The sequence below is a fragment of the Hipposideros armiger genome, unplaced genomic scaffold, assembly GCF_001890085.2.
Source record: "Hipposideros armiger isolate ML-2016 unplaced genomic scaffold, ASM189008v1 scaffold_80, whole genome shotgun sequence".
NCBI classification, from domain to species: domain Eukaryota; kingdom Metazoa; phylum Chordata; class Mammalia; order Chiroptera; family Hipposideridae; genus Hipposideros; species Hipposideros armiger.
Window position 1 is genome coordinate 3,997,903 of NW_017731430.1, and position 22,108 is coordinate 4,020,010.

The window sequence follows — 22,108 nt, forward strand, 5'->3', positions numbered from 1 at the left end:
TCGAGTCCAGCCCGAGCTGAGCAGCCACTGAGCTGCCAACAGGTAGCAGGATGGCTCAGCTAAAAAAAAAAAAAAAAGAAAGTGGTAGAGCCATGATTTGCACTCAAGCAATTCTGTATCCTTAAAAGATAGCTCTTGAGATATTATGAGAGGTTTGATTGGCACGACAGGGAATTCGAGGCAGGGAGATTGCGGTGGAGGCTCTTGAAATTGTCAGGAGAAAAGAGGAACAGAGACACACAAATGACAAGAGACATTGCCAAATGGAATCCAGAGCATGTGGTCCCTTGGTGTGGAGGAAGAATGAAGCATTGAAGGTGATTTCTGAGGGCTAGTTGGTTTTTTTTTCTAGATTCCTCTACAACAGGAAACATAAAGAAAGAATGGAATTGGATGAAAACAATGATTTGTGTTTGGGGTTAAGGTGAGGAAACCAGGACATTGTTAGCGCCAGGCTCTGGAGCTCAAATAAAAGATCAGGAAAAAGATATGGGGTTCTCGATTACTTGGGCATATTCTTCAAGTTTCCTTAAGTGCTTATTTTTGGCTTTGGCCTCTCACATCAGCTACCATATATTGAGTTTGTTTCTTCTTTTTTTCTTTTTTTGCTTCCTTGACAGAGAAGTAAAAGTATGCTCATAATTTATGTAATGTGCCATTGTCATTATAATACATAATCCTATCATGTAGGCTTGGCCAGATATCTAAGAGGGAAGAAGCTGAATGAGATTTTCCTGCTTCCATATTTTATCGGTATTGTTATATCTGTTGTGTGCTGCTCATCATCGAGAATTAGATCTAAGCTCACACTCTCTGGACCCATTTCGCCAACTGCTGCTCACTAGGATGTCAGGTGCGCTAGAGAGACTGCCCTGAGCTCCACCTGATGGCTTATCTCATTGAAAGCCAGACTTTGGGTTCCTGTGGTATTGGCTCCGATTGCAGAGCTGGACGAGGTCTGCTAACGACCTTTCACTCTGATGTCCTCTGCAGACACTGCCTCTTTGGGAGCCAGGACCTGTGACGATGACCTTACGGAACAGCCGTTGAGAGCAGCCTCAGGTAAAATCGGTCTATTCATCCTCAAAATTGAGTCAGTCCTCAATGAGATACAGTTGTTCCTCTCATAATTTACGCAATAAATGGATCTCTGGAACTGCTCTAATTTGATATGATCAGATCCCTTATACAAATAAGTTAACAGCAAAATAAAAAACGTCCATATATTTGGATGCACATGTAAAGTAAGTACTTAAAGAACAAGTAACCTCTGCTGGATAATTTCTCACATCTACATTTATACACTATGAAGTTTCACCGAAGTGGTCCATTTTTATACGAAGTATAAGTCAATAAGCCGGATATTATTGTTGCACAAGTCCAACAGCCCAGTTGGTGGAGTTATGTTTGGTTAATTAATGGGTTGATTGGATTTTGTATAGCTATGTCAACACATTCACTAGTCTCGGTGCTTTGTGTGCAATGTGTATGTTAAAAATGGCAGCCGTGCCTTGTTAACTGCATTATATACAGATAATTTAAGAGGAAATTCACCCATGTTGCTACAACACACCTCATTTATTTCTGCTATATAAACATGATCCCAGTTTCTAGATTTATACAATTGGAATAGTAGTGTGCTATATAGAACAAAAAATGGTTATTAAAAAAGACTTTCACATTCATAATGGGGTATTGAAATACTTAAATAAAAATACAGCTTTGCAAGTGAAAACATTCCTCCAATATAAAGTCAGGATTTCCCTGTTAAGAAATTATACAAAGTTAACTTTACTTTCACCTATGCATGTCTCATGAATACTTTTTAATTTTAGATGTTGTTTTTTCCTAGAAAACTAGATGGCATATTTAAGATACAATAGCCCAAATCCAGTTCCTCTCCCCCACCTCAAAAGATTTCATAAATGATCAGATTAGAAATAATAGGGCAAAAATCAAGACCATGACAAAAAATTCCCAAACTGTGTCTCTTATTAGAGACCATTTCCTGTGACTACATTTCTTTCTTGTTTTGTAAACAAAGACACAAAAACCTGCATCTTCATCTCAATCTCTCTGAGAAGTTTTATATTTAGATACTCCCATGCCTCCTGGGTATTTTCATGGAGATGTTCTACATGGAAATCAAATGTAAAAATTCCAAGTCGAACACCTTTTTTTCTGTCAAACCATGTCTTCTCTTTTTTCTCCATCTCAGTTGAGGATGACACCATGCCATAGACCTAGTTACCCCAAGTAAGTAAACTAGGAATCATCAGCTATTTTCAAAATATTAGTGCCAGAGATGGCGGGGCATACGTCATGAATAAGACAGATGAAGTCTCTCACTTTTGGACATGATTTCTATACAAATGAGTTATTTTCAGATTGCAACAACCATGATGAAGCAAGTAAAAGAGGTTCTGAAAATGTGGTCCCCAGAAGGGGGGAGTAACCTCTGTTGAGAAAAGAGAGTGAAGGAAGACAGAGACACAGAAGTCCCCCTTACCGTACACAGCATGGAAATCGTTGGTGGCTTTGAGAAGAGCAATTTGTGTGAAGCCAGCCTGGAGAGGGTTGAATGATGAGTGCGACTTAGTAGAAAGAGAAAATGCACACATACCCAAACCAGACTGAAACCGAACAAACAAATACCTCTTTTCTGCTTTATTATAAGGAATAATAAAGGGATGGCATAGAGGGGACTCCCCTTTTCTCCTCCCAGTTTTGCTTCCTAAATTCAATTCAGACTGCCAGCCAGCCTGTATTGCCTGCCTACTGTATTGCAGGCACTGTTCCAGGTGCTCCTGGCATAAAGATAAAGGAGATAATCACTGTTTTCAGCAAGTGTGTACCTATTAGGGAAAGTAGGTAATCCAAAGGTAATTTCCACGTACTAGGGTAGGTTGTTTGACATTGATGTTCAGGAAAAAGAAGACAATCTTATTCAGAAACATTAATCCCAGCTCAAGGTTCAAGGAAGACTTTTTGGAGAGAGAAGTAATTCATGGTACTAGTAATGATACAGCTAACATGTTTAAATACTTGTTTTGTGTTAGGCTCTGTGCTGACTGATTTGTATGTCTTACAACCAACCTCTGAGGTAGGCAAGACTGACTCCATCTTCACAGATGATGAAACCGATATTTCGCAAGGTGGGCTTGAAGGAAACAAACGAAGCAAAACAAAACCATGTATACAGTGGAGAAAAGTTGTCCTAGATAAAACGAGGCAATAGAATGGTCTGTATAGGAAGAAGGCATCGATAACAGCCGCGTGTTTCCAGAACAGTGGTTCACAGAATGGGGTCCCTGGACCAGGGGCCTCATCATCACCTGGGAACATGCAGATGGACTTTTCAGGCCTCCCTCTAACCTGTTGAATCGGAAACTCGAGGGATGACGCCCAGCAGCCTGATTTCTAACAAGTCTTCCAGGTGATTCAGCTGCCATACCGTTTGAGAAAACTGTTCTTACATATTAAGTGCCAGGTAGGAAGGGAAGAAAGAAGACACTGGCGTGGTAAACAAGGACCGTGTCCCTTGGAGGTATTCTTGCCATGTGCAGAAGATCGAACTTTTTCTTTATAAGGGATGGGAGTCCCTGAAAGATTTTAAGTAGATAGAAATAGATCATACGGAGAGTAGATTTGAAGGTTGGGGGTGAGGACTGGGCAGCAAGACAGTAGAAGGGCCCAGGGAAGGCTTCTTATAAGCCAGGTGTCTTGAAGAGATAGATGCTCAGTATATAAAACTAAAGCTGCTTAAGTTACTGCCCTCTGTTTCCTCTGTACATGACGACTCCATGGGCTTAAAAAGCATGTAATGTTTTCCTTAGAAGACAGAGAGAGGGGTTTCAAACCCATTGTGTATAGACCATTGGGAACCAAGCACAGTTCTCTGACGCTTAGATCAGAGGTACATCACTGGAGTAGAATTGCTTAAATATTGTATATTATAATGTTATAGGATAAATTAATAGTAGTTTTTCTAACTGTTTTTTTTTATTCTTCAATGATAATAACTCTAAGCTAGTCATTCAAAACTTTTCTTTCAAATATAGCTTATGTGGACGTGTAAAGTAACCTTTAGGACCATCATCATTTCCGCCATGATAAAAATGCTAGGGGAAATTAATTGTGCTGCACTTCTAGAAGACTACAGTATTATTTGGAAACATTTTAAAATTAAAATATATTATCAATTGTCTGAAAACTGGGAAGTTCTACCGGACCCTAATGCACATTTTAACTGTAAGCACATTCGTATCATAAAGTGTAACATATGAATAGATGTTATAATACTTTCATTATTACTATATGTCATAGATTAGTGAAGAAACTTAATAATGAAAGTGAAAACTGCCTTAGCATCTTTATCTTGGAATTTCATGTATCTTTATTTAGAAAATTTACATAATAGAATTTATATAATTTTCTGCAGTTTCTAAGGCATCCCTTTAACACGTTTAATGTCATATATGTGTGTGTATATATATATATATATATATATTGTGTGTGTATATATATATATATATTGTGTGTGTATATATATATATATATTTTTTTTTTCCTACAAAGCATCTTACATTATATGGCCTTTTACAATCGAGGAAGCGTGATACTTGAAAATTAGAATGTAGCACCCTTTCCCTTTTCCCCAAATCCAGTGTTCAGTTTTTCTGGATAAAGTGATTTCCCCGCATTCATACTTTTAACTCTAAAGTCTATTTATAAAATGAATGTCAACTTTACTTCAAAAACTCTTTAGAATAAAAGTGACTTTCGGGGGTGGGGTGGGACTTGTATGAAACTTTATGGTGTATATCAGTTACCCTTTGATTATTTTTTGCATGATTAAAAATTTGCGAAGTTCTATGGCTCCAAAGAGCCTACCTGTAATAAACAGCTTTCGCCTTCGAAACCACAAAACAGGTCTGAATTGCTTGAGCATTAGAGCTAATTGCCTGCCTACTTCAAAGGAAGAACCAGAAAAGGGGGGGGGGCGGGGAGGGGGGAGTCACAGAAGCAGAGGCAATGCGGGCCAATCCACCTCAGAGGTTATGAGCTGTGGCTTGGAAGGGCCGGGCTAAGTTATGGCCTCGGAACTGCTGTTTGCGATTAAGTTGATGGGGAGAGTCTATCCCACAGTCTCTCCCTGCTGCTGACACAGAGTCTTTGTTCACATTCAGATTTCTCAAACTGTTGCCAGGGTCAGGCTGAGGTCAGACACCACAGTGATGTATGGAAGAACATGTCTGGGAATTTCTGTCGCCCTTAAAACACATCCTAGAAAATGAAGAATTGGACCCTGCGAAAACTGTCTGATGAGACCCAGATTATACTGTAGTTTTTCTTTGAGGACCTTCATAATTTTCGTTTTCTCCTCCTGACACGCAATGTTTTATTAATGCGAGTTGCGATAGCCCTTACCATTTTATGTCCCCTCAAGATAAGGACCCTGGTAGCACTCTGACACTTCATTTTCCAGCCCTGGGGTAAAGGTCCAGTAAATCTACTCACAGAAATCGTGCATCCTTTGCCCAGGATGAGCTGAAAAGTAATTGCTGTGGGTTGTCATAGGTCGCGGCCTGACACTGGATGTCACGTCACGTCACGTGTGTGGACTTGGCAGGGACACAGCCCAATCCGGTCATGAGCTCAGACTTCCAGCCTCCCCAAACCATGCCGGAGTCCCCACCCAGCCTGGGCCCGTGCTGGGGAGCCTGTGTTTGATCAGTAATTATCACTGCCGGGAGAATGCAGGCGAGCGCCATGAGAAGTGTCCATTCTCTCTTCTTAAAGTCACATGTCCATGTGTGTTTGCCTGAAAGGGAACCTTCACTCAAATGCTCAGATGACTGACCCCCCCCACCCCCTTCCACGGCGACCTCCCCTCTGCTTTTGTTCAGTAGCAAAGTGCAAATATGGAGTGGATGGATTTGTATGGTGCCTCGCCAGACTCACAGTAGAAGCAGACTCTTATTTCGAATGTATTAAATGTCTTGTTTTCCCCCTTCACTTTTTGGGGTTGCCCTGGTGAAACACAGAACTGCCCCCCTTGGTTGTGTGCCCCTCACACGGTTGCAGAGCGTGGTGGCAAGAGAGGCACTAAATAGCAATTTTTTTTTTTTGTGCTCAGCTGCTACATATGACAGTGGATATTTCATTCCGCTGTCAGAACGTTATTAATAAAACATGGGGTGTGGAGAGGGCCACAATTTCCCCTTTCAATCACTATAGCATTTGCAATGAAAATTTTATGCAGTGTGTAATTTTCAGTTAACGCTTGACACTTAAAATGTCCATAGCAGCGTTTTGTCTGGTTATTGAAGGGTTAATTGTATCATGTTCTCTGCATAAAAGCTTTGCTTATCAAAAGCAAATAGAAGAACGTATGCATATGTGTGTCGATGACCTTTTGCCTCTCCAGGGTTAATTTATATGGTCATTAAAGATTTTATGAAATTGAGCAGCCTGGTGCTTCAAATCCCATTCTGCCTTCTTCTCCTAATTTATGTCATTCCTACCTGAACAGGGGAATATGATTTTTATTATTTTTTTTTCTGCTGCCATGCTGTGGGGAGTTGCAAGCCTGGTTATCTGGCATTACTCAGATTGCTAAAAATTCATTAAAATGTGACATCAGCGCAGTGAGAGACAAATGATCACAGGATGAAAGAGAACAGTGGGCCTTTCACGGATTAGTGCTACACAGACCCAGCATAGAGGCTAACTGCATAAACAGATTAATCCACCAGCAGCGGCATAGCTAAGATTTACAGAATAATTAAATAGGGTTGAGTTACTATGAGGATTTCCATGTAATCTAGCTGGTGTGAACCCGTGAATGAGGTGTGGGGTGATGTGGTTGTCATACAAGAAATAGACCTTCTTATGTCGTATGCCCTGCATAGCTCCCCCTATAGAAAAAAAAATCCCAATGTAACTGAACTTTGGAGATCTCACTCTGACAAATTTCAAAGAATTCCTCTGGGGTCTGGGGACTGAAGGCAGGAGTAACACCTGTCTTACATTTAACCTGTCATTATCACATTATTCCACGAAGAGTTTTTTTTTTTTTCTAAGAATTTGGTTTGCTCTGCCATCTATCCACATCCAGGGAACAGGGGGTCCAGGTGGCCTCGAAGCTTCTACTGTTGAAATGACAGAACTGCCTTGCACCCAGTTTTCAATCATTCCTAGCTTCCACTGTACTTAAAAGTGATTTCTTTTATTTCCATTTAGTACAGGTCCATTTTCTCAATGGATATACACGAAGTCGCTTTAGATAAAAATTCGCACGGGTAGCGTCAGCAGGTTCTCATCCAGGGGTTTTGAATAAATGTATGTTCGTTTTTGAGAATGAACGTCTGCAGATGATTCATAAGGAATCAAGTTTTTAAATGGTCACGTAGTGATTTGAGTGTGCATGTGGGGGAGAGGGCGGGTTTCAGTCCTACTGACGGGTCTGCTTTTCTTAACAGAAGACCAAGGTGAGGAGGCAGAGGGAGCTATTAAACCTACAACAGTGGCTGAGGAGGACGAGAAAGACAGAAGTGAGAGAGACACTGGCGAAGGCAAAAACTCTAATAAAGAGTCTGGTAAGATGCGAGAATCCGTTGCCTTTCCTTCCCCCTGCCCCAATCAGCCCTTCCTTTATCCACCCACCCCCAAGCTTATTAAAAGCTTTTATTCATTTTAAACTGCCTGAACATCTCCACTACTATTCATTGCATGCGATTTCTATCAGTAACCTCCCATTGACCTATTTTTAATCATAACCATCTGACGGAATAGATGTGGATAAGTTGAAGAATATTACAGGACGACCAGCGAGATTATTTTTTAATCAAATCAGTTTGTGTGCTTGTAATTTTTTAAGCGCCTTTCATTAATCTTAGCTATACTTGTGATTCCTCTGATGGCATATTAATTTTTCATAAGCACAGGATTCGATATCACTTGAATTTTTTCGTTCAATCACAGACAACCTTCCCCCCACCCCCCGACACACACATACCACGTAACCCTAAAAATAAATGTTGTTTTTCCTTGCTTTTTTTTTTTTTACAACTTACACTCAGGAATTTGCCCTTTTTAAGGGCATCTATTTGAGGCATTTCAAACAAAATCCAGTGAAAAAAGTTTACGGATGATTCAGCCTAAGCAAGAGGAAATATCATTGAAAAGGGATTAGGTGCTGGGTAATTCTGATCTTCTGGAATAGACAAATCCCAGTAATGAAAGCTACTGTCTTTGAAAACAAACCCTCATGTCGTGACATTTACTTGTGCACAAACAAAGCCTAGGCCAGCATCTGGTGTGGATACCTAAGGCTTTTTCTGTGTTTGATTTGGCAAATATATGACTTCATCCGTGCTTTGTATGTATGAGATGAAAATATGTGGCCCCAATGAATATTACATTGGCTACTTTTGCTGCACACTATACCTAGGTTTATTATGTTGGACTCATTGAAGCAGAAGAAGTGCTGAAACGGGTTCAAGCCTATTAGTTTCAGGTAGTCATCTATCTTTCTCTTGAGTTCCAGTGACAGCCGCATATAAAGAAGCTTGTTTTCACTATGAAGACATTGGGTTGTGCACAAAATATCATTTTTACATGCAAGTTTATTTAAACCTGAATTATCCCCCATTTGTAATTCAGTCTTTGCGTATCTTAGTTTTTCTGCATTCTCTTCGAGAAGTATTGGAAGGGCCGCCCTGCTCCTCGCCCCACACCGTTCAATGCTAAATTGCTCTCAGGAGTCCAGTGAGAAAGTGCCACTTAAATTTGCGTCCAGGATGTAGTGGCTAACATATGATTCTAATTTGACTTGAACAAAGAGGATCTAAGGTCGGTATTGAGCCTAAAGCAATGTAAAAAAAAAAAAAACAAAGAAAAAAAGATGCCATAGCTGTATATTAGTGAGCCGGCTCCTGAGGTTACTGACAAGGAATTTGAAGTACCTAGCGATCAGTTAAGGTCAAGGGTAGTGCTATCTAAGCCTCATTTGAAAGGAATTGGAAATACCAAGGGAGTCCGTGTATTCACGCTAGGGTGGACCTCGGCAAGACAACTTGCGGGAGGGCAGGGTTCTGCCTGCGCTCCTTCAGTGGCGTCTTTGTCACCATTGTACCAGGAGAGACGGCAGGCTCCACCCCTCCCAGGTGTCAGAAGAAGGCAAAACCCAGAGCTAGCACAGAAGAGTTCACCGAGCGTAATACTCAGGTCTATGACATCGTGCTGGGCTTTAAATATCGAATACCTTATAAAGGATGGATTCTGGGAGTCACTTGAAAATAGCTCCAGGCTCACCACTGGGGGGAAGGGTCTTGCCTGGAACGTACCACAGAGGCGGGCCCTCCACCCCCACCAGCACCGTGGACTGCTCTGCATAAATAATGGGCTCCCTCACTCCCTAATGGCCTGATGAGTTATTGCCCTTTCTTGAGCGCCTAGTTGTACCATATAGACAGGACTGGAGCACAGGAGAGGACACAGAACGTTGCGTAATGGCAGTCATTTCAAATGCATTCTTATCCCTGCAGAAATGCCTCCCCACGTGTATCTATAGGGATAAAAATGGGCTTTGAGCACCAACCAAAAGCAATTACCGAGATGCAAATATTTAGCCTTGAAACCTCCCAGACTTCAACACAATTCTCGTTATGGACAACGAACACGAACTTTTAACAAACTTTTCCACTTTCTAAATTGAATGCAATTAGGTGAGAAGATTATTGCACGGATTTTTTCCCCCCCCCGCTTGTAAATATTTCTCCTGATTGAGTAGCCGTTTATGTACATATTGTGTTTTCCTCATGTCAGTTAGAAATGTCTAAAGCTATGAGCAAACTTACAAATTAATCACTATCTTAATGTGTTAGATGGGAAAACAGTGTGACCCCGCTTTAACACAGAATTTTTTAGACAGCAAGGAATTAACACATGTTAGGAAGACTGTGTTTGTGTAAGCTGTTGTATAGTGTTGCTGACATTAATCTCTAGGACTAGAGCTTTCAAAATGAGACTTGGCAATATGCAAGTTATATTTGTTGAATATTCATTCATAATAGAAAAGCCTCCTAATGCCTCATTTATATTGTCATTTAAATCTAGTGCCACTTTAGATTAATTATAATCCAAATTATAGCTCTGTGCAGTACGAGAATTAATATAGAGTTTATCCAGATTAATACATTTGCATTGAAAATGTAATATGTCTCTGCCATGGCGAAGGGGACCACTTTTTAATAAGGGAGTAAACATGAGGAAGGATGGAAATTAACCTTCATTATTGCAATTAAAATTATCCTTTCATTCTAGTCTCATTAAAGAGAAGACCGTAACGGTAATTATAATTTAAAATTATTTGGAGTTGAATAACATCTGTTATCTCCAAGTTTTATAGTATTCAAATGTCATCAAATACATTGATTCATAAATAATAACTCAGTATTTTGTTTTATTTTTTCATGATTTGCTTTGAGTACATATGTGTTATTGGATTTTCCTCACTTGTTATGAGTATAAACCATTTTGCAACCTTCTGTATTTTAGGGATTGAAAATTATTAAGTAGGCGGTATCTGAATTGAAATGAATTATGTCATTTTTATATTAGCAATCTCATGCAAGTTAAATAATCTCATAACTGACAGATAATCACTGGCTCATCTATTTGGCAGTGCTTATTTATAATTAGACATCATTTTTTTTTAGTTTAAGTGCATTAAAATGACATTGTTTTTTGAGAATACTGTGATGTCCTTAATAACACAAAATGGCTTATGATCTCATTTCAAAATTTTGTCTAGGGCATCAAACAGGGTTTATTTCAAATAAAGTTACAGATATAAACTATGAATAATCACCAAACTTAATCAAAACCTTCCTAAAATTGATTGGCCCTTATTTAATGTATTTCTAGGATAAACAATGCAGAGAAAGACCCCAGAGTTGAGCCCTTATAATTCACTAGGGAGGCCGTAATACCTGAGATAGCACCCCTTTGAAAAGTAGAAAAGGCACACGTGCATAAAATGTAACTTCTATCAACTTTGCAAAAAATTCTGATGAACTGCCGTATCCTCAAGAGTCTGTTTGTGTCTATGTGATCACATTTTGGCATTCTCTGCTCTTCTTATTAATGGCACGCATTTCTGGGGTGCCTAACTATAAATAGGAGGGCCTAGTTTCTATTTATAACTTCTTTTTAATTTAAAATAAAATCGTCCTTACACAGCTCCCAGCTTACATTAAGATCATGGTTTAATTAAGTAGCCCCAAAATACTGAAGTTGACATATATATTGGAGGGACTACTGTGGCCAACAGTTATCACAATGGCTATGAAATGACCCTAAAACCTTAACTGGTATTTTCTTGGTGCGGCATGACTGTCACTAAATTCAAAAGCAACTATATTGTTGATAAATATGAATAAGCCTAAAAATAACATGGATTAACTATACAAACAGGTACACCAATGTATAGTATAGTAACATGTTTCAAAGCTTGAAATCCGTTAAGTTGTTTTTTATCTTTTATAGTACCAATATTAGAATACATATATTTATGAAAATAAGGCCATAGCTATACATTCAATAGATTCAGAAGTTTCTGGAAGGTTTATTCTATGTCTGATGTTTCATAGGGCCTGTGACAGTCTCTGATCATATAAGGAACTGGACCAACTTTTATTTTGGTCATGTCTGTTTCTACCATGTACACAAACACAGCATGATAAGGGACTATATGACAGTATTATTTTCTTAAAGGAACATATTCTTACTCCCTAATGGAGAATTTTCAAAATACAATCTTCCAGCCTCACAGGAGAAAGGAACTGATGGGCATTGGCTGATGTAAATGACAGTCATCTTATACAACTTGATCTGACACCTTTAGCAGTAAATTTTATTTGCAGATACTCTATAGCATATTATTTTCCTGAACGTTTATTTCTAACACTTTAAAAACAATAGCACAGAGTATATTCTTCTTTGAGAAAGAAAAGCCTATTTTTTTATGCTAGAATTAATTATGAAATAAACATTCCTGTTTCTGGCATTATCTTTGGGTATCAAATACCTGGACAGTGTTTGATCAATGTAATGGAATTCTTCAGTCTCTCTCAAATTTTTCATTCAAATGTAAATATGATAAATTATTGTTTTCAACTATCTAGAAAGAACCTAAATTTCCTCAAGGCATCTGTATGTATAGGGAAAATGTACCAATTTAAATAAAATCTGATGTTTGTAAATCCAGAAATCAATATCAGTGTAATTTGTTGAAAATGTAGCACTAATTCTGTAGCTACCACAAACTCGCCGAGGGAGTAAAATTATCATCATTATGTCCTTAAAATTCTATTTTAATTTTTCTGTCCTTGGAGACACTCTTACTTTTAAATTCCTTTCAGAATTCAAAATTCCTGAAGTTGTTTATATGGTTTAAACATGCATCTCCATCCAGGATGGAAAAAGAATGTTATTTTTTTGGGGGGGGTTCATTTTTACTTTGTTTCCATAACATCTTTGACCTTATTTTTAAATTAAAACTGGGTTATTTTGCAATAAGTTGCAATTTGTTCATTTATATGAACCGTATGTGGATTGAAAAAAAAATCAAGATAAATCTTCATGCACAGCATACAATCAGATTACGCCTAGACTATATTTACGCGGAGTCTGATAGCAATCAATGGTTTAGCTTCACTGCATTTCAAGATGTATTTGCACCCAGTTGTCCAGTGATAGTGTCCTCACCCTGGAAATAATTTAGTTGCAAATTGACTGGAAGACGGTGAAAATTGAAAGTTAAAATTAGAAATACTCATAATAAACAGCAGAAAAAAGGTCAGATGATGCCGCGCTATGATGAGATTGGAATGGCTGGTAAATGAGGTTTTGTGTTTGTCATGAGATGTATGTGACATGCCTACCCAATGTTGCTGTACTATCCAGCCTCGCAGAGGAGATTATCGGGAAAATTGATGCTGGAAAGAATTTTCCGTTAGATTGGGAAATTAGAAGCACACTCTTTTTCTTTGATGGGTGAGCCCCCTACGCATTGCATTGCTCACCTAGGCAAAATTGTAAACCCTCTTGAACACTGAATATCTGGATTAACCTCATAAAAAACAATTGTCTTCTTGAGATTTGGACGACAGTAGTATGTGTACAGCAAAGAGTAAGTCACAAAAAAACAGCAGGTGATATGTATGTAACAGGTAGTTAATTTTTCAGGCCTACCTTCATCATGGAAGAGTATCATTTTTGCTTCTGAATTATAACTAGTTAGCTCTTCTCAGAATTTTGAAATGTGTTTGGTGTCCCAGCATTTTGAACAAGAGATAGGTTAATTAAACGTTAGTAAAAATAATTATGTTCTCAGTTAGCATTCGTGTATGGGAGTGGATTTGCTTTAATGTGGTAAAGGCATTCTGAGACACTAGAGAGCAAGTGTTATTGATGAATCTTTCAAGGTCACCTAGGGTTATCTAAACACGAGACAGGAGTACATTTTAAAATATATTTATAAAGTCCACTTAGTCGGTGGACACAAAGAAGTATACTTTTTGCCTTTTGAGATTAGCATTATTTAAAAGTGTCCTCTGTGTGTGTGTGTGTGTGTGTGTGTGTGTGTGTGTGTGTGTGTGTGTGTGTGACTCAGCGGATTTAAATTCAGAGCAATATGAAAGACATACGTTATTTCAGGTTTTGACATCTGTATTTGTTAGTCGTTTGAAATTGAGGTGTTCTCTTCTTTTTTGGGGGACCCAGGAATCATCACACCAGAAAAGGAACTAAAAGTCAGTGTGTCAGGGGTGACCCAGCCACTCCTGCTGGCAAAAGAAGAAGATGTTGCAACAAAAAGATCAAAACCAACAGAGGACAATAAATTCTGTCACGAACAGGTGAGTATGTTTTTTTGCCCTCTGCAGTGTCAACCTGTTTTTTTTGTTGTTTTTTTTCAATATCTTGTATTATGGCTTCTGGTAGTTTTAGAGCCCCCGATGACTCCACGCTGCTGAACAGTATGGGGACATTGTCACAGGCAATGCCATGACCCCCTGGTATTGCTTCTAGCCTCTGACGTCATCAGAATTCACTAACTAAGAGTGGTCATATTTATTCACTGTTTTCCAGTTCTATCAGTGTCCTTATTGTAACTACAATAGTAGGGACCAAAGTCGTATCCAGATGCACGTCCTGTCACAGCACTCAGTGCAGCCCGTCATCTGCTGTCCCCTCTGCCAGGACGTCCTCAGCAGTAAGATGCATCTCCAGCTGCATCTGACGCATTTGCACAGCGTGTCTCCGGACTGTGTGGAGAAGCTGCTCATGACAGTAAGGACACCAAATGTTGATGCATGTGTGACGCGATCTCTGGAAAGGCGGCAACACAAAATCTGCAATTACGAGTCCATAGAAAATCATTTCTTCTTTGCTGCTTAAAAGCTGTCTCACTGACTGTGTTGTACAAACCCCAGTTATCACCATTCAAGGTCCATTTGTTATCTTTTTTTTTGCTTAAGGAAAAGAAACCACTATGCTACTGGCTTATCTTATTTAGTAACATATTTTTGTCACCTTATGTTTATACCTATAATGTTAGTTATATGAATCATGTGGACACACTGAATTTCAAACTTTCTCGAGTGTCAGTATAAAAAAAATAGACCTACGAAAACCGTATTTTAAGAAAAGGCCACCACAGCATTGCCACAGCATTGGTCTGAAATTTGAAGGGATAGCAGTGGCCTGTAAGAGCCACAAAATGGCCCTGCTTTGGCTGGAAAAATCAAAGTGGGTTATGCTACTGCGGAACGGCAGATGTGATGGAAGTCTGTGATTTCTGGTACGTTTGACATGTTTCATGTATGTTTTGACATGAACCGCTTTCGTTGTCACAGGTGCCTGTCCCTGATGTCATGATGCCAAACAGTCTGCTTCTGCCAGCGGCAGCCTCTGAGAAATCGGAGCGGGACACACCTGCCGCCATCACAGCTGAGGGGTCAGGGAAATATTCAGGTATGCCAGCCGATGACCAGGATCACTTCAGGGGTTTGCATGTGTGGTGATGCTCCAAGATGATTATTATGAAAGATTTAAAAAAATAAAACAGGTAAAAAAACAAACAAAACACTGCGGAAAATCAATATTCCAAGAGTTATCTCTTTCAACGCATAGTTTTCTGGTTATCTGTCATTGCCCTTGGGAGACCCAAGTGTTGATGACCAAGAATATTCTGTGGTTCTAATTCCCGAACACTGAGGTATGCCCCTTGGTGTCGCACTGACTGTATCACCCTAGAATTACCTGTGACTTTTTTTCTTCCCTGCCCTAAAATTCCTTGAGGGCCAGGGGCGATTTCGTGTCCCCAAGTGCCCAGTATAATGGTTGCCTTAGAGTAGTTGCTCAATAAATATGTCTTCAAAGAACCAATTAAGCAGAAACCTGTGCAGTCTCCTACTTCTATTGATAGGCACACAAGCAGCAGGCGTCCTTCCTGTAAGTGATCCGTTCATGCTTTCTGTCACACAGGTGAAAGTCCAGTGGATGACAAAAGTATGGCAGGCCTTGACGATGCGAAGGCTGGCGTGGAAATCAAGACGGAGGAGCAGAAACCAACCAAAGAGCTCCTGGAAACGTCGGAATGGAACAAAAATAGCAGCAAGGATATGAAAATCCCCGACACACTGCAGGATCAATTAAGCGAGCCACAGAAGAGGCAGCCTCTGTCTGTTTCCGACCGCCACGTGTACAAGTACCGCTGTAACCACTGCAGCCTGGCCTTCAAGACGATGCAGAAGCTTCAGATACATTCCCAGTATCACGCGATTCGGGCCGCGACGATGTGTAATTTCTGCCAGCGCAGTTTCCGTACATTCCAGGCTTTAAAAAAACACTTGGAAGGAGGCCACCCCGAGCTGAGCGAGGCCGAACTTCAACAGCTCTATGCCTCGTTGCCCGTGAACGGCGAACTCTGGGCCGAGAGTGAAACCATGGCCCAGGACGACCATGTCCTGGAGCAGGAGATGGAGAGAGAATACGAGGTGGACCATGAGGGGAAGGCGAGCCCTATAGGAAGCGACAGCAGCTCCATTCCCGATGACATGGTCTCTGAACCAAAGCGGACCTTACCTTTTAGAAAAGGGCCAAATTTCACGATGGAGAAATTCCTCGATCCATCCCGCCCGTATAAATGTACAGTGTGTAAAGAGTCATTCACCCAGAAGAACATTCTCTTGGTCCATTATAACTCAGTGTCTCATCTGCATAAGTTGAAAAAGGTTTTGCAGGAAGCCTCTAGTCCCGTTCCTCAAGAAACCAACAGCAGCACAGACAACAAACCCTACAAGTGCGGCACGTGCAACGTGGCGTACAGCCAAAGCTCCACCTTGGAGATCCACATGAGGTCCGTGCTCCATCAGACCAAAGCCAGGGCGGCCAAGCTGGAGCCCGGGGGCCACAGCCTCGCAGCAAACGTTAACAGCCCCGGCCAGGGGATGCTGGAGTCCGTGAGTTTAGCGGCCGTAAGCAGCAAAGACAGCCACCTAGATGCCAAAGAATTAAGTAAAAAGCCAACTCCGGAACTGATCTCTGCGCAGCCTGCCCAGCACCCGCCGCAGTCACCAGCACACATTCAGATGCAGCTCCAGCACGAGTTACAACAGCAGGCGGCCTTCTTCCAGCCTCAGTTTCTCAACCCAGCCTTCCTGCCTCATTTCCCCATGACCCCGGAAGCGCTGCTCCAGTTTCAGCAGCCGCAGTTCCTCTTTCCCTTCTACATCCCTGGGACGGAGTTCAGCTTGGGGCCGGACCTGGGCCTGCCGGGCTCTGCGGCGTTTGGCATGCCCGGCGTGACGGGCATGGCCGGGTCCTTGCTCGAGGACCTGAAGCAGCAGATTCAAACCCAACACCACGTGGGCCAGACGCAGCTGCAGCTTCTGCAGCAGCAGGCACAGCAGTACCAGGCCGCGCAGCCCCCGCTGCCGTCTCAGAAGCAGCCCCAGCAGCCGCAGCAGCCGCAGGCGAGCAAAGCCCCGAAACAAGACCCGCCCAACCTGGCCAGCGCGGACTGCCCGGCCATGAAGGACATGCCACCTTACAAAGAGGCAGAAGACGCCGCCGAAAAGCAAGACAAGCCAAAGCAAGAATTGGCAGGCGACGGCGAAGGGCTCAAAGAAGGCAAAGACGCGAAGAAGCCCAAACCCTCGGAGCCGGCCCTCCCGCCTCCGCGGATAGCGTCGGGGGCCCGCGGAAACGCCGCCAAGGCGCTGCTGGAGAACTTCGGCTTCGAGCTGGTCATCCAGTACAACGAAAACCGGCAGAAAGTGCAGAAGAAGGGGAGAGGCGGGGAAGGGGAGAGCCCGGATAAGCTGGAGTGCGGGACGTGCGGGAAGCTCTTCTCCAACGTGCTGATTTTGAAGAGCCACCAGGAGCACGTGCATGGGCAGTTCTTCCCCTGCGGCGCCCTGGAGAGGTTCGCGCGGCAGTACCGCGAGGCCTACGACAAGCTGTACCCGATCTCGCCGCCCTCGCCCGAGACGCCCCCGCCGCCGCCGCCGCCGCCGCCCCCGCCCCCGTCCGCGCCCCCGCAGGTGCAGCTGCCGGTGTCCCTGGAGCTGCCCCTGTTCCCCTCCATCATGATGCAGCCCGTCCAGCACCCGGCCCTGCCGCCCCAGCTGGCCCTGCAGATGCCCCAGATGGACGCGCTCTCCGCGGACCTCACGCAGCTCTGCCAGCAGCAGCTCGGGCTGGACCCCGGCTTCCTGCGGCACTCGCAGTTCAAGCGGCCCCGGACGAGAATCACCGACGACCAGCTGAAGATCCTGAGGGCCTACTTCGACATCAACAACTCCCCGAGCGAGGAGCAGGTCCAGGAGATGGCGGAGAAGTCGGGCCTGTCGCAGAAGGTCATCAAGCACTGGTTCCGCAACACGCTCTTCAAGGAGCGCCAGAGAAACAAGGACTCGCCGTACAACTTCAGCAACCCGCCCGTCACCGTGCTGGAGGACCTCCGCCTGGAGCCGCCGCCCGCCGCCTTGGAGCACTACAAGGCGGACGCCTCGTTCAGCAAGCGCTCCTCCCGGACCCGGTTCACCGACTACCAGCTGCGGGTGCTGCAGGACTTCTTCGACACCAACGCCTACCCGAAGGACGACGAGATCGAGCAGCTGTCCACCGTCCTCAACCTCCCCACCCGCGTGATCGTGGTGTGGTTCCAGAACGCGCGGCAGAAGGCCCGCAAGAGCTACGAGAACCAGGCCGAGGCGAAGGACGCGGAGAAGCGCGAGCTCACCAACGAGCGCTACGTGCGCACCGCCAGCATGCAGTACCAGTGCAAGAAGTGCAGCGTGGTCTTCCCCAGGATCTTCGACCTGATCACGCACCAGAAGAAGCAGTGCTACAAGGACGAGGACGACGACGCGCAGGACGAGAGCCAGACCGAGGACTCCATGGACGCCACGGACCAGGTGGTGTACAAGCACTGCACCGCGTCGGGCGTGACGGACGCGGCCCGGGGCGCGGCCGCCGCCCCCGCGGCGGGTTCCGGCTCCGGGGCCAGCACCCCTCTCATCCCGTCGCCCAAACCCGAGCCCGAGAAGACGTCGCCCAAACCTGACTATCCCGCCGAGAAGCCAAAGCAGAGTGACCCCCCGCCCCCCGCTCAAGGCGCCAAGCCAGCCCTGCCGTTAGCCTCCGCTGCCTCCTCGGACCCGGCGCCTCAGCCCCCCAAACAACCCCAACTGATGGGGAGGCCCCCCTCGGCCTCCCAGACCCCGGTCCCGTCCAGCCCGCTGCAGATGCCCATGACGCCTCTGCAGAACAGCCTACCTCCGCAGCTGCTCCAGTACCAGTGTGACCAGTGCACGGTGGCCTTCCCGAGCCTGGACCTCTGGCAGGAACATCAGCACATGCATTTCCTCGCCGCGCAGAACCAGTTCCTTCACTCCCCGTTCCTGGAGCGGCCCATGGATATGCCCTACATGATCTTCGACCCCAACAACCCCCTGATGACCGGGCCGCTGCTGGCCGGGTCCCTGTCACAGATGGCCCCCCAGCCCGGCGCCTCGCACGCCGCGGGCCCCGCCACGGTCGCCGCCTCCCTGAAGAGGAAACTGGACGAGAAGGAAGAGAACAACGGCAGCGAGAAGGAGGGAGGCAACAGCGGCGAGGACCAGCACCGCGACAAGCGCCTGAGGACCACCATCACCCCGGAACAGCTGGAGATCCTCTATGAGAAATACCTGCTGGATTCCAACCCCACCCGGAAGATGCTCGACCACATCGCGCGCGAGGTGGGGCTGAAGAAGAGGGTCGTGCAGGTCTGGTTCCAGAACACGCGCGCCCGCGAGCGGAAGGGCCAGTTCCGCGCGGTGGGCCCCGCCCAGTCGCACAAGCGGTGCCCGTTCTGCCGCGCCCTGTTCAAGGCCAAGTCGGCCCTCGAGAGCCACATCCGCTCTCGGCACTGGAACGAGGGCAAGCAGGCGGGGTACAGCCTGCCCCCCAGCCCGTTAATCGCCGCCGAAGACGGGGGCGAGAGCCCGCAGAAATACATGTACTTCGATTACCCGTCCTTGCCGCTCACGAAAATCGACCTGGCGTCCAGCGAGAACGAGCTGGCCTCCACGGTGTCCACGCCGGTGAGCAAGACCGCGGAGCTGTCGCCCAAGAACCTGCTGAGCCCGTCGTCTTTCAAAGCCGAGGGCCCCGAGGACGCGGAGCACCTGCACGCCCCTCCCGCCGAGGCCGGCTACGACCAGAGCAAGGCGGACTTCGACGAGACGTCGTCCGTCAACACGGCCATCAGCGATGCCACCACCGGCGACGAGGGCAACGCCGAGGTGGAGAGCACCGCCGGCAGCTCCGGGGACGCGAAGCCCGCCCTGTCCCCTAAGGAGCCCAAAACGCTGGACGCTTTGCCCAAGACGGCCACCACCCCCACCGCGGAGGTCTGCGATGAAAAGTTCCTCTTCTCCCTCACGAGCCCCTCCATGCATTTCAGCGACAAAGATGGCGACCACGACCAAAGCTTTTACATCACCGATGACCCCGACGACAACGCCGACCGCAGCGAGACGTCCAGCATCGCGGACCCGAGCTCGCCCAACCCTTTTGGATCCGGCAACCCTTTCAAATCCAAAAATAACGACCGGCCAGGTCACAAGCGGTTCCGAACCCAGATGAGCAACCTGCAGCTCAAGGTCCTCAAGGCGTGCTTCAGCGACTACCGAACTCCCACCATGCAGGAATGTGAGATGCTCGGGAACGAGATCGGCCTGCCCAAGCGCGTGGTCCAGGTGTGGTTCCAGAACGCAAGGGCCAAAGAAAAGAAGTTCAAAATCAACATCGGCAAGCCTTTCATGATCAACCAGAGCGGCACGGAAGGCTCCAAACCCGAGTGCACCCTGTGCGGGGTGAAGTACTCTGCCCGCTTGTCCATCAGAGATCACATTTTCTCCAAACAGCACATTTCCAAAGTGAGGGAGACCGTGGGGAGTCAGCTGGACCGGGAGAAAGATTACTTGGCTCCTACCACCGTGCGGCAGCTGATGGCACAGCAAGAGCTTGATCGTATCAAGAAAGCCTCGGATGTGCTGGGCCTGGCGGTCCAGCAGCCCAGCATGATGGACAGCAGCTCCCTTCACGGCATCAGCCTGCCAGCCGCCTACCCGGGACTCCCTGGCCTTCCTCCGGTCCTTCTCCCTGGAATGAACGGTCCATCTTCCTTGCCCGGATTCCCACAGAATTCAAACAGTAAGTCATGTCAAGGAGAAGCAGTCTAATTAATTAGCTATATTAGGCCGCCAAGCATATGTAACCAAGTACAGCGTCCATGTGGAGTTCTTTTCAGTAAGTGAAGCCATTAAGTTATTTGAAATATATGTATTTTCTCGGCCATAATTATTACAAACCGGGAAGTAAGTCAAGCTGAACATACGCAGAGAAATAAAAATAAAGGTAGGTCATAGTAGTGTCTCAGAAATATACTCATGATTTATATGGTTAAGTCTTTATGTCTCAGAAATATTCCTTTTATACACTCATTGCAATACTGATTTGGTGTATATATTAAGGAAGCAAAGCACTAAATTGGTATCTTAGTTTATGTTCTTTCTAAGGAACGTGTTTTTTGGTGGTGGTGGTGTGTTTGTTTGTTTGTTTTCCCCATAAGTGCTAGACAGTTCAAAAGTTTAAGGGCCTTCTAGCCACAAGAATTCGCCTACATCACACCTAGCAGGTAATAGCACATGTTTAAAGTTTAACTACCAACAAATATGACTTCTGGGGTAATTTGTAACTTGGCATGGCTATAAGATTTTGATTTTTGCAGCATCCATGGTTGCTTGTTATTTAAATACATTTACCACCTTAGAAATATATTGACATTACTCCATGCCCTTCTACTCAGACCCCCACCCCAGCCAAAGTCTATAATTAAATCAAAACGAAGTTGTAAAGCTATTTGAGGCAACCTGAGAAAATCCAATTCTGTGTTCATCAGGAGAAACATAATTTGTGCAGTTTTCATTTTGTGAATAAGTATAGGTATCCAGTTATATTAGGTTGAAAAAATTGAATGTAGTGTGCTAGGCAGTCACATAGCCAAACATAACAAATGTTAAATGTTTTATATGTTATGTAAAAGTTATATATTACCCAAAATAGAAAAAAGATTCTCTTACAATTTCTTCTTTAAAGCAAGTTTTATTTTTCAAATCAACAGTGCCTTTTTTTTCTCTTTAAAAAGAAATTTTGACATTCTAAAGAGACTTATCTAGAGCGAAATAACTACATATTTCTAGAAAGTTTCCAAAACATGGGAGAGCTTTCTTCATTTGCACAAAGTGGACTTCATTTCAGACTTTTCAATTTTGCTCTTCTCTTAGAAAAACCAATCTTGCCATGTGATCTTAGGACAATGTTCTCATTTTAACATTTAGCTCTGGAGACATGATAACAGTGATAGCAAATGGCCCCTTGGTCACTGCCAGCCCACCTGGTTCCGTGTTCTTAATGACTCATTGGCATTAGAGAGAAGTAGGATCCACACACGTAAAGAAATGTCCCCAAGAACATTTCTGCATTG

At 44.4% G+C, this 22,108-nt stretch overlaps 1 protein-coding gene across 5 annotated transcripts in view; it reads left to right on the forward strand.

Annotated features, from left to right (window-relative positions):
* ZFHX4 (zinc finger homeobox 4) overlaps window positions 1-22,108 on the forward strand; it is a 179,889-nt gene that overhangs the window by 148,052 nt on the left and 9,729 nt on the right. For 3 of the 5 annotated variants that reach the window (XM_019643596.1, XM_019643599.1, XM_019643597.1), the window contains exons 5-10: window positions 994-1,062; window positions 7,485-7,601; window positions 13,792-13,925; window positions 14,158-14,358; window positions 14,925-15,042; window positions 15,556-20,775. In XM_019643596.1, the coding sequence (XP_019499141.1) occupies window positions 994-1,062; window positions 7,485-7,601; window positions 13,792-13,925; window positions 14,158-14,358; window positions 14,925-15,042; window positions 15,556-20,775 (5,859 nt within the window). The remainder of the gene's footprint in view (window positions 1-993; window positions 1,063-7,484; window positions 7,602-13,791; window positions 13,926-14,157; window positions 14,359-14,924; window positions 15,043-15,555; window positions 20,776-22,108) is intronic. The other 2 variants (XM_019643600.1, XM_019643598.1) reach the window with 2 other exon arrangements.